The sequence below is a fragment of the Pygocentrus nattereri genome, chromosome 8 (assembly GCF_015220715.1).
Source record: "Pygocentrus nattereri isolate fPygNat1 chromosome 8, fPygNat1.pri, whole genome shotgun sequence".
Classification (NCBI taxonomy): domain Eukaryota; kingdom Metazoa; phylum Chordata; class Actinopteri; order Characiformes; family Serrasalmidae; genus Pygocentrus; species Pygocentrus nattereri.
In genome coordinates, this window is record NC_051218.1 from 122501 (window position 1) to 135930 (window position 13430).

At 42.2% G+C, this 13430-nt stretch overlaps 1 protein-coding gene across 2 annotated transcripts in view; it reads right to left on the reverse strand.

Annotated features, from left to right (window-relative positions):
* The window catches only part of kdm7ab (lysine (K)-specific demethylase 7Ab), a 49934-nt gene that overhangs the window by 16691 nt on the left and 19813 nt on the right, over positions 1–13430 (reverse strand). For both annotated transcript variants that reach the window (XM_037540716.1, XM_017722920.2), the window contains 3 exons: positions 12990–13150; positions 7764–7905; positions 7238–7424 (listed from right to left, as the gene is read on the reverse strand). In XM_037540716.1, coding sequence (XP_037396613.1) covers positions 7238–7424; positions 7764–7905; positions 12990–13150 — 490 coding nt within the window. The remainder of the gene's footprint in view (positions 1–7237; positions 7425–7763; positions 7906–12989; positions 13151–13430) is intronic.

A 13430-nucleotide genomic window follows, 5' to 3' on the forward strand; every position in this document is an offset into this window, starting at 1 on the left:
GTCAGTGGGATTATAATTATAAGTGGAAGTGACTAAGCGACTAAGGCTAAGCAACTGCGAGCGACAGAGAGCGCGTCACTGCGGTAAAGTTTGTTGTGCTATCAGCATTTAAATCAACAAGAAGCGGTAAGTGGCTAAATATCATGGCTTCTGCTGGTTGCTTCGTCTGCGCAGAGTGTGGCATGTTTAGCTTAACGCCCTTTTCCGCCTCTAGTGATAGCGATAGTGTTTGTACTAAGTGGCAGCTAGTTAGCTGTTTGGTGGAGAAGGTCGACCAGTTAGAAGTGCGTATCCAGGGATTATTAAGGGATAGGCAGCCAGAGGCAGCGTTAGCAGCCCCCGGTACCCTAGGGAGAGTTAGCACCCCTTCGACTCCGGCGTCAGAGCCCTCACAGCGGGGCGAATGGGTGACGACTCGGCGGTCTAGCCGGAAAGCTAAGGCTAATGCTAACGCTGAGGCCAAAGCTAGCCCACCGGAACACCACGCTCCTCCCATTCGCGTGTCAAACAGGTTTGCCCCGCTCAGTGAAGCACCCACTGTGAAGCCTGTTAAAAGCACTCTGGTCATAGGAGACTCAATTGTCCGACACGTGAAGTTAGCTACTCCTTTAGGGGCGCCAGCGGTTACAGTTAGATGCTTATCAGGAGCCAGAGCGCCGGACATTAGTGGCAACCTTAGACTCTTAGCTGATAGGAGATATTCGAGGATAGTTATTCATGTAGGGGCCAATGATGTCCGTCTGCGGCAGTCAGAGGTAACTAAGGCTAATATTAGAGAGGTGATTAAACAGGCCCAGACGATGTCCGATGCCGTAATCTGCTCTGGCCCCATCCCAATGTGGCGCGGTGCTGAGGCCTACAGCAGGCTTACGGCGTTAAACTGCTGGATGTCCAAGTGGTGTTCCGAAAATCAAGTGGGCTTTATAGATGCTGACAATCCAGAGCCGGGACCAGGCCGCAGACAGACAGACTAAACCGACCGTCTGCGATCCGCCTTGAGGCGTCACCTAAGATTAACCTTATTGAGACTGTGTCTTTGCCCCGAATTAAAACTAAATTTAATCACAGAAAAACTCAATCAGTCCGTTTAAATAACCTTATCAACATATATCCATGTTCTGATGATCGCACTAACACCTTCAATCTAAAACTTGGGACTACTTAATATAAGATCATTAAACTCTAAAGCAGTCGTCGTAAATGAAATTATAAGCGATCATAAATTTGACTTTCTGTCTCACTGAAATGGGTTAGACCAGATGAATATTCAGCTTTAAATGAAGCCACGCCTGTAGGCTATAATTATGCACATAGGCCAAGATTATCAGGCAAGGGAGGTGGAGTCTGTATAATATACCAAAATACTCTCGATATCAGTCAGAAACAATGCGACACCTTCACTTCCTTTGAGGTCCTTTCCATTCACGTTACAAATCCGGTCACAAAAAAGACGTTTTCATTATTTAACATTTACAGGCCACCAGGGGGCGACTCTGAATTTATAGAAGAATTTAGTGACTTCGCTGCAAACCAGGCTGTGTGTAATGATAAAGTAATAATTGTAGGAGATTTTAATATTCACTTTGAGAAGGTAGACGATCCATTAAAAAGGGCATTTACCTCAATCCTAGACTCTGTTGGTTTTACCCAAAATGCAGCAGGGCCTACACACGACTGTCGTCATACGTTAGATTTAGTTTTGACACGAGGTCTTAACATAGACAAGCTTAATATCCTACCGCAAACCTCAGCGATCTCCGACCATTACCTAATTTCATATGAGCTACGACTGAGCCATAATATATATACGTCCCCTCGTTATTCAACAAAGCACACAATAAAACCTTCAACCGCCCTACAATTTATAGAAAATCTCCCAGAGTTATCAACCCCAGTCTCCACTGCATCAGACCCAATGGAACTAGATTTACTAACCGATTATTTAGAAAAGACCTTCAGATCCACTTTAGAAAATGTGGCCCCACTTAAAATAAAAAGAATAAGGCAGAAAAAGCCGCGTGGTACAACGATAAAACCCGGACCTTAAAACAAACAGCTCGGAAATTAGAGCGGAAATGGCGTCAAACCAAACTGGAAGTGTTCCGCTCTGCCTGGAAGGACGGCCTTATAGAGGATAGAAATGCTCTCACTGAAGCTCGCTCAGCATATCTGGCCTCGCTGATCGAGAATAATAAGTATAATCCTAGAGTTCTGTTTAATCTGATTTCCCAAATCACACAAAATCAGGCAGGTAATGAACCAGAAATCCCAGCAACTCTCACCAGTGAAGTTTTTATGGACTTCTTTAATAATAAAATTGAAAATATTAGACGACAAATTCAACCCACAGTATCAAATTCAAATCCAGCTTGGCTATCATCTGACTTGGCTGATATAGAACAAAACACAGCTGTAGAAAAGAGTCTGGAAACCTTTTACCCCCTCCCACAGCTGGAGCTAGAGAAGATTATGTCCTCTACAAACTACACAACCTGCACACTCGATGCAATTCCATCAAAATTACTCAAAGAAGTACTGCCAGTTATTATAAACCCAATCTCAACTATAGTAAACTCGTCCCTTAGTCTGGGCCATGTACCCAAAGCTTTAAACTAGCAGTTACCAAACCTCTGATCAAGAAACCAAATCCTGACGTCGCCGTTTTGTCTAATTACAGGCCTGTTTCTAACTTAACGTTTACCATTAATCCAATCTGGATTCAGTTAAGCTAACTAATGATTAGTTAAGATAACTAATGATCTTCTTCTTGCCTCTGATCAAGGCTACATATCTCTCTTAGTGCTACTTGACCTCAGCGCGGCTTTTGATACAATAGACCACAATATTCTCCTAGAAAGGTTAGAAAACATGGTTGGAGTCACAGGGACGGCCCTATCATGGTTCAGATCTTACCTATCAGATCGTTATCAGTTTGTTAGGGTAAACAATTTATCTTCCAATTATTCAAAAGTGAGATTTGGAGTTCCGCAGGGCTCTATATTAGGACCATTACTATTTACACTATACATGTTACCGTTAGGCACAGTTATAAGTAATCATGGTGTAAACTTTCATTGTTATGCAGACGATACTCAACTATACATATCAGACAAGCCTGATGACCAACACAGGTTAAAGAAAATGCAGGACTGTGTAAAAGACGTGAAAGGCTGGATGTCACGCAACTTCCTCCTATTAAACAGTAACAAAACAGAGGTTCTCCTTCTGGGTCCAAAATTAGCAAGAAGTAAATCACCAGATTTAATCTTAAATCTCGCCGACTTTCCAGCCGCACCTGGATCAGCAGCAAAAAATCTCGGCGTTATAATAGATTCAGATTTATCATTCGATCAACACACAGGCGGCATCACTAGGACAGCTTTTCTACATCTTCACAACATCGCCAAGATCAGAAATGCCCTGTCCCTGCGTGATGCAGAAACACTAGTACACGCCTTTATTACTTCCAGGCTAGACTACTGTAACGCGCTACTGTCAGGATGTACGAGCAGGAATTTAAACAAACTCCAACTAGTCCAAAACGCTGCAGCCAGGGTCCTCACTAAAACTAGAAAATCTGATCATATCAGTCCAGCGCCATCATCACTTCATTGGCTGCCTGTTAAATTCCGTATTGATTATAAAATCCTTTTATTGACGTATAAAGCCCTACATGGTCTCGCTCCTGAGTACCTGCAAGACCTTATTTCTCATTATGAGCCATCAGGACCACTCAGATCCCAGAGCGCTGGCTTATTAATAGTCCCCAGAATTCCTAAGGCTGCAGCTGGGGGAAGAGCTTTTTCTTATAAAGCCTCCAAACTCTGGAATGATCTTCCAGAAACTGTTCGGGACTCAAGACAGTCTCAATCTTTAAGACTAGGCTGAAAACTCACTTGTTCAGTTTAGCTTTTGGTAGCTAATGTTCCCCCTAGATAAAGGCAGCAGATCCAGGGGTCCATGGACACAGGGAATTATAGTAAACCGAGACGCTGGTGCCGTCGTCCCGCTGCTCGCACGCGGTCACTCAGGTTTGTGGACGGTGGAGCGGAGGGATGCCAGACTGTCTCAGAGTGCTGCCGTGTCTGTGTGTTCTTCTGGTTCTCTCCTGTTAGTTAAGCTGTCATAGTCAGATCTGCCGGAGTCGTTAGCCACACTCTGGAAATGTTTACATTCCCTGTTTATGTACAAACGGATAGAACAAAACTAATCCCATTTACCTGCTTTTTTTCCGAGTATACAATCACCCACATGTCCGGCTGGACACTAAAGGACGACTGACTGCCGAGCCCTCCTGCTGCCCACTTCAGACCAGCTGCCCACGCCCTAGCTACCACCGCCTACCTTGGACGAGCTGCCCACCCTACACTGATGTTCTCATAGACTCCTAGTTATTCCTAATACCAATATTACTGCTGTTAATATTAGTAATATAATCACTTGTAGGTAGTTTGACCAGAGGAGGACGGGTCCCCCCTGGTGAGCCTGGTTCCTCCCAAGGTTTCTTCCTCAGTTCTGAGGGAGTTTTTCCTTGCCACTGTTGCCCCTGGCTTGCCCACTGGGGGGATTCTGTACATTCTTACAGTTCTCTTGAAACTTTTTCTTTTCTGAAATTCTGTAAAGCTGCTTTGTGACAACATCCGTTGTAAAAAGCGCTATACAAATAAATTTGATTTGATTTGATTGGGAACGACAGCAGCTCAGCCACGAAGTGGTCGGCCACGTAAAATGACAGAGTGGGGTCAGCGGATGCTGAGGGGCTTAGTGCGCAGAGGTCACTGACTTTCTGCAGAGTCAATCACTACAGACCTCCAAACTTCATGTGACCTTCAGATCAGCTCAAGAACAGCGTAGAGAGCTTCATGGAATGGGTTTCCATGGCCGAGCAGCTGCATCCAAGCCTTACATCACCAAGCGCAGTGCAAAGCGTGGAATGCAGTGGTGTAAAGCGCCGCCACTGGACTCTAGAGCAGTGGAGACGAGTTCTCTGGAGTGACCAATCACGCTTCTCCGTCTGGAAATCCGATGGACGAGTCTGGGTTTGGCGGTTGCCAGGAGACGGTACTTGTCTGACTGCATTGTGCCGAGTGTAAAGTTTGGTGGAGGGGGGATCATGGTGTGGGGGTGTTTTCAGGAGTTGGGCTCGGCCCCTTAGTTCCAGTGAAAGGAACTCTTAAAGCTTCAGCACCAAGAGATTTTGGACAATTTCACACTCCCAACTTTGTGGGAACAGTTTGGGGACGGCCCCTTCCTGTTCCAACATGACTGCACACCAGTGCACAAAGCAGGTCCATAAAGACACGGAAGAGCCAGGTGTGGAACAACTGGACTGGCCTGCACCTCAACCCCATAGAACACCTTTGGGATGAATTAGAGCGGAGACTGTGAGCCAGGGCTTCTCGTCCAACATCAGTGTCTGACCTCACAAATGTGCTTCTGGAAGAACGGTCAAAAATTCCCATAAACACTCCTAACCCTTGTGGAAAGCCGTCCCAGAAGAGCTGAAGCTGTTATAGCTGCAAAGGGTGGGCCGACATCATATTAAACCCTATGGATTAAGAATGGGATGTCACTCAAGTTCATATGCGTATAAAGGCAGACGAGCAAATACTTTTTGCAATATAGTGTATGTTTAATACCACAAAGTCGTGGCAAGTCTTATTCCATGTAATATGCATAGAACCCCTCTAACATGGTTTCACCCAGGGTGAGCAGAACGACATCACGCTTTCATACAAACTCAAAACAGCAGGGTTGATCACTGCCCTCCCGCCCCAGGGGTGAGATGCTCATCCCCCAGGCACTTAAATGTGTGCTCATGCGAGTAATTACTGCTGCTTTGAGGCAGATGCTTCTGTGAGAATGTAAATAAACATAATGGCACTTCATAAACCAGCTGTTAGGAGACAAAAGGACAAACGTCCCCTATGAGACTAGAGAAAGTAATGATTAGTACTGAATCTCTGAGATGTCTCTGTCCTGGTTAACACAGCACTGTTGAAAAAATAGGTCCAACCAAAGATGATATCAAGCCTGAGATATGAAAAACATATGCAGAGCAAGCTCACTGCGAAACCACGGAAAGGCGAAATTCAGACTCACTTGTTTTGAAACTGCCCAGTATGAAAACTGCCTGCTAACTGTTGAGTTAGTTTGTTTTTTTCTTCTCTATCAATTGTGAAGAATTATATTCTATAATAACACTAATTTTCATTAAATAAATGAAAGGAATAGATAAACCAAAAATACAGAATTTCCCTTTCCTTAAATGTAGGCATGCTTGCCATGTATTTAAGAAGTAGCTATTGAAATTGCTTATTTGCTCTAATAAATGAAAGTTATATTTGTGTTGCATGTGAACTGCTGGTTCCCATCCCCACCACTGTTAAGAAAAACTATGAGCAAAAAAGATTAAGTTTTTCTACAATGAAACATTTCAGTCCAAAGACTTTGCCTAACAATTTAATTATGCTGAAATTCTGAAAAATTTGTGGAGTTCCCCTTTAAGTAATCTAAACAGATTTGTTTATCTAGTGTATAATACTGTATGACATACTGCCATCTACAAACAAGGATGAAGGTATGGAAAAAATAAGGCTGCGTAAATCTACACTACATAGCATTTACCAATAGTAAAACAAACAAAGCAGACAATAAATAAATAAGCAATTTTCAGACTACACTAAACACAAGAGTACACCCAGCCCACAACCTGATTCAATTCCCAATTTTGGGTTCACAAAATGACACCCATAATAAAACGAGCAACACTGAGTGAAGCAAAATGATGACTGTGTCCATGTTGGGTTGTTCATTGGTGATGGATCATTTGCAAACCATGCAGTTGCATTTCATGGCATAATAAAGAGAACGCCTGTCCTCCAATATAAACTGCTCATATTTTTGCATCACGTTACCACACTATATTACTCTCACACTGATAATACTGTATGTGGCCATAAGTATGTGGACAGCTGACAGTCACACCCCATTTGAGATTGTTGGACATCCCATTCCAAAATCATGGACATTAACATGGAGTTCAGTACGACCTATTCTACCGTGTTTGTCTATGGAGAGTGCATGGCTTCATTTTTTACACCTGTTAGTAATGGGTGTAGCTGAAATGCCTGAATAATTAGAAGGCATGTCTACAAATATTTGGCCATAAGGAGGAAAAATTGTGCAGATTTGTTTGTCCATTACTTTAAAGCAGGTGCTCTGCAATGAAACATACCCACAGCACATGGTACCACACGGATGTGCCCCCAAAGTCGATGTGGAAGTCAGTGTAGCTGTCCTTAACACTCATCAGACAGTACTTCTGCACGAAGGGTTTAGGGAAATACGAGTCATCAGGCCAGTAGTTTTCCACCCAAGACATCTTCTGTGCAATGTCTGGCACCACTACCAGGTCTGACATCCTAGAGCACAAGAATGGAGTCAGTCAAAATCAAAGATCACATCACTTTCCTGCAAGGCGTGCAGGTATAAAGAGCAGGTATGTGCTTTTGAGCATGTGAGTGGGTCTGCCTCTGAGGAACAGGCATACTGCAGCACTGCACTTCCTCTGAACTCAGCTACAGCTCAGGACCCCTTGCTGTTAAGCTGGTACAAGAATTCCCATTCCTTGATTGAGTAAATCTGCTGTATTCTTCTATAGGAGCTACAACTTTACATAGCAGAGATACAGAACTGCTTATGTGATGATTTCATTTGGTTTATATGACAAATTTAATAGAATAACACACAGTAAAACTTACTTGGTGTCAGAAAACTCAAGGCTAATGACATTGAGGACTTTGGGCCGCTGAGGACTGTAGTAATACTTGACGAACTCTTTCAGTCTCATCTTGCTGTCTGCTTGGCGGGCCACATCGATGACGTCAATCACTTTATGGCCACCTATGGGTTTAAACACAATCTCAACTATCTGGACAAGTGGGACAAAATGTGAAATTGCTCTGAAAAGTGTCATGCAATCAGTAAGATAACCACAGTGCAATGCAACCTGCATTATAAATCACTTTCAGAATTATTAAAAAATATAGTATAGTTTTTTTACATAGCTTATATTGCCGCTTTCATATCAGCACGTATTTTTGTGTTACAAATTTTGACCACGCCAACTATCATTTACATATGTGATATATACCAATACAAATAGTACAAAATTACTTTCATGAAATTTTAAGTTAAAAATGCTTATCCTGTAAAATGGGGCTTGCTTAAAACGTTGCCAAAATACAGCTTACGCATGCTTTTTCAAACAAACGAGTATGCGACTCATTTTTTTAAAAACATGCACGCATACAGATACAGTACTGTGCAAAAATCAAAATTTATTTAATTAACTTCCATTCAAAATGGCCAATAATTAAAAGTTACACTTTTCAGCATCATAAAAGGGCAGAAATACATTTAACAGAAACTTCTACAGAAGCCTCCACAACTAAATATATATTTTATTTTTTTTTAGCGTTCAATTTGTCCACCCTTATGGTGGAGAATAGCCCTTATTCAGTAGCTTTCAGTTTTCAAAGAAATCTGCAGGCACATTTTTCTCCACCTTGAAAGATCAGTCTTAGAAGTTGGTTACATCTCCAGCTTCTCACTTCTCTTCAGTCATACATCCAGTGTTGCTGAAGTGTGGACTTTGGGACGGCCAGTCAACTGCTCTAAACACACCTGCATCTTTTTTGAATTTCAGGTTTTCAGTTATTTCCTTTTCTTGGTAAAGGCTTCTTGACAGCTGCACATCCTTTCAGACCCATAGCACTGATTTGTTCTCAAAGCTGAAAGATGTACAGAAACACCTTTAGTTCTTTTTAAACCTGAAGCAAGAGTGCAGCTTGATTTTCTACTCTCTCAAGATGAAAGCTTTAAACACTTTAATTGGGGAAGACTCTTTAGGTTGTCCAGGTAAATCCGGTTTTTCCTGTCTTTAAATTTTTTTTAACTCCAGTTTTGGAAACGCCTGTTCTTCACTTATTTTAATTTGACTTTCTCCTTCCTCATGCATGTAGATTATCTAACATCTGAACAACTCAAAAATCATTTCTAATAAATGAACAACTAAACTGGAGATGACATGAATGAACACCCTGCACTCCAACACACCTGATTCAGCTTATTAGCTGAGCATCACGTCCTGCATGGATTAAATGAAGTGTGAACCAGGAAAAGCCCCAAACCTCAGTGCAGGGATCCCGCGCAACATTATTGCAGCTAAAACGCTTACTGTGCTGATATACCAGACAGCTGGCAGCCAACAAATCAAGCTCTTCACAGGGACCACCACCAAGCGTGGGGCAGGGCAGCTGGTGTATGTGTGTAAGCTCACAGATCTAGAAAGCAGCTGGCCAGGGCCAGATGTCAGTCAGAGCCAAGCTCACCTCTCCTCAGGGTGGTTATATTATCCCCAGTCTGAGATCAAGGGATATGTGCACCAAAGCAATTTACAAAGCAGTAGTACATATCTACGATTAGGTTAGACCTATTATATTACATAAACACTACTGTTTAGATGAGAGATCCTAGGTAAAACCCTCTTATTAACAGGGGCTACTATTAATTTATATATATATATATATATATATATATATATATATATATATATATATATATATATATATATATATATAGTCTATTTATATATAGACTATTAACCAAAAACAACAAGAGAGTGAGAGGCCAATATATCCTAAAAGCAAATTATTCTCCAGACACAAATTATAACATTTATTACATATACACCCCTCTATTCCTAATAACGTTCACAAATTAATCTTTCCAGCTGGTGAAACTATAAAGTTCTGGCACCATAAAAATCCCTTTTATGGTCAACATCTGGCAGAGAAAGACTGACATTTCTATAACATTAACCTCCATAAGCTGGGAGAGACAAAGGCAGTGTTTCATGAAGCAGGTGGAGAATGTGGTTCATCATTTCAGAGCAAATGGAGATGTGGAAAAGCCTAACGTTCGATCCAACAAGCTGGACGGCCCCCCCTCGTGAGCGGCTCGGCACACTGCCTGCTGAGGTAAGTGAATTAGCTGGGCAGCAAGGCTGCGTTTACCATCCAGAGTGCATTAAGGACAAGAAGCTGGAGGCTTTTAGCACAAACCACAGACGTAACGTCACTGTGTAAAATGTTACATTCATCACACAACAAGACCAGCGCAGCTACATCACCATCTTAAATGTAAAGGTTTATTGTGCACACTGGCATGTAATCCATGTAAGCCCATTATTAGTGCCCATACTCTACAACATCCTATATTCACCATCCACATACAGCATTTAATTGGTTTAATGTACCAAATAAAAAAAGAACTTATCTTCAAATAATGACTATTTTCCATTCCTTTGAATTAGGTTGTTTTTGATACTGTGCCTTTAGGACTAGTATATGCAAAAGCCCTGTTCGAATTGGCTGAGCTGTATTGTGCTTCATTCAAAAAGCACTGACCTGAAACACTCCTTAGAACCTCAGTATCAATGGGCAGAGCTAAACAGTTGAAGGCTGAAAAGGTGGATGTTTGCCAATGTCTTGGTTTTTGTGAAATGCCAGAAATAGCAAACTGATTTCAAAATGGGTTGTTAAGAGCCGAGTCTAAGAAAATTCTGACCGAAATTGACCCAAAGTACAGAATAATATCTGATCTCTCTATTAAGATTAAGAGACCCTCATTAGTCTCACATCAGGGAAATTCCACCTCTGCATTTAACCCATCTGTGAAGTGAAACACCACACACACACTAGTGAACACAAACACAAGGGGGCAGTGAGCACACTTGCCCGGAGCGGTGGGCAATCCGCAGCACCCGGGGAGCAGTTGGGGGTTAGGTGTCTTGCTCAATGACACCTGAGTCATGGACTGTCGGCTCTGGGGATCAAACTGGTGGCCTTCCAGTCACAAAGTTGGTTTAACCGTCTGAAAGAAAACTGAAATTCTGGTCCAAACCCTAATAGAAAATACAGCAAGCTTTGATTTGATTTCACATAATCATTAACCGCCTGACATTAACCGCCTGACATAACCATTAACCGCCTGACATTAACCGCCTGACATAACCATTAACCGCCTGACATTAACCGCCTGACATAACCATTAACCGCCTGACATTAACCGCCTGACATAACCATTAACCGCCTGACATAACCATTAACCGCCTGACATAACCATTAACCGCCTGACATTAACCGCCTGACATAACCATTATCCGCCTGACATTAACCGCCTGACATAACCATTAACCGCCTGACATAACCATTAACCACCTGACATAACCATTAACCGCCTGACATTAACCGCCTGACATTAACCGCCTGACATTAACCGCCTGACATAATCATTAACCGCCTGACATTAACCGCCTGACATAACCATTAACCGCCTGACATTAACCGCCTGACATAACCATTATCCGCCTGACATTAACCGCCTGACATAACCATTAACCGCCTGACATTAACCGCCTGACATTAACCGCCTGACATTAACCGCCTGACATAACCATTATCCGCCTGACATTAACCGCCTGACATAACCATTAACCGCCTGACATTAACCGCCTGACATTAACCGCCTGACATAACCATTAACCGCCTGACATTAACCACCTGACATTAACCTTTAATCAAACTTGACCTGAACACCTGAGCTCAACAACATTCTAACTGATGCTGACCAGAACGAGCCACTGTCCAAAGGGCAAATTTTACACTGACACTTCTAATGACAGTGGCAGTTAAATTACTGTGTTGTGATAATCACATCAATTTTAGGAGACCATATTTAATCTTCCTCAATGTGCCATTTCTCAGCTGTGATGTAGCGAGATGTTAGTCTTCACCTGTTTAACCCTAAGCTGCATCTGTTTATACCAAAGTTTGGGCTCCCTGGTCAAATTCTGTAATTTCTTGATTTTCTTAGTGAAAATAAGTGAACACATCCTTTACAGAGAACACATTGCTGCACATTGACTGCGTCAACTTATTTCAGAGTTGAGAGTTCAAACCTTTGTATATAATCACGTCCACTACCAATCAATTGCATTATTTTGGGGTGCTTGAGACTTTTCAAAATATATCAATTACAGAAATGTGACTCCATTTTAATTGGCTATCAAATTAACATTGATCCAGTTTAATTGATTAAATGTAATAAGGTAGCATTTCAAATTGTTTGGTACAAAAATGAAACATTTCAGCCAAAGGTAAATGTAAATGTCTGTCTGGCTGCACAAACTTTACTCCTCTGAATTAATTCAAGTGTTGGTCTTGTGGAAACTTTGTTAATATGACTCCTGGGTGACTGTTTTAAGGTAGCCTAATGAAAGTAGAGAGGGAGAATTAAGTAAGGAGAAAACTAAAGCCGGAGGAAATGCAGTGCAAATGGTAACATGCATATAGGGGGCGCTGCAGAACCTCTTCTCTCCAAGACAGTGGAAATTCAACGTTAGCACGCCTTTTCTGTTAGACCACAGTCTCCACTAAGCTGCAGCACAGGTTAGTGTATGTGTGTGGGAGTGTGCAGGCGCTGTCTGCTGTAACCTAAACCTTTTTGTCTGGAGCAGACAAATGCGAGCTGCGTATAAGGTGGTGTGTATGTAACAGGACACCTTCAATTACTTCAAAAAGAGCTGGAGAGGTGTGGGATTGCTCAGCTGCTGTAAGCCACATCACTTTTACTCACACACTTCTTTCATTAGAGCTTCATTAATTCTCACTAAGAGGTTGAACCCATTCAACTCACACCTGACACGCGCAACAGGGCTCTCCAGTTACTGCACTGTAGTACAGATCTCCATTCCACAGATGCGGCACTTCTCACAATGAATCTTCAAACCCACTCTAATGTTGGTGATTTCATATACCGGGAATGAATATTGATGAAAGAGCTTTAGGGTAAGAACAGAATACAAGCAAGAGCAAAACGACATGCTGACCTAGACCTACTGCTTGCCCTCCGACCCTACTTACCAACATATCGTTCCACATCCTTGACTGAGAAGTCTGAAGGTGGAAGGCGCAGGCCGAGCCCGTCCAGTTGGGTGACGGCGATGGGGTAGCGGAAGCCGTGTCTCTCCAGATAGCGCTGGGTCACCTGACTTCCATGCATCTGTGTCAGGATCTCATCGGAACTACACAGCACAAGAAGACAGAGCATCAATAGTCCGTTTACGGTTACCAGGCAATTAAAGGCGTATTTATTTAGAATAGTGTTTATTAGTAATGGCTACTTATTTCTGTTGAAACTGTCTTTTTTCACTTTCCTGTTATTACTATTACTATTCTGTTGATTTTATATTATATTTTATGCTTATTTCTTAGTAGCTACTTATGCTATTTAGTTACTGTTTTTACTGTTTCCTAATTTAATGGTGAGAAGCATTTCTGGCATTTATAAAGGTATAGTTTTAT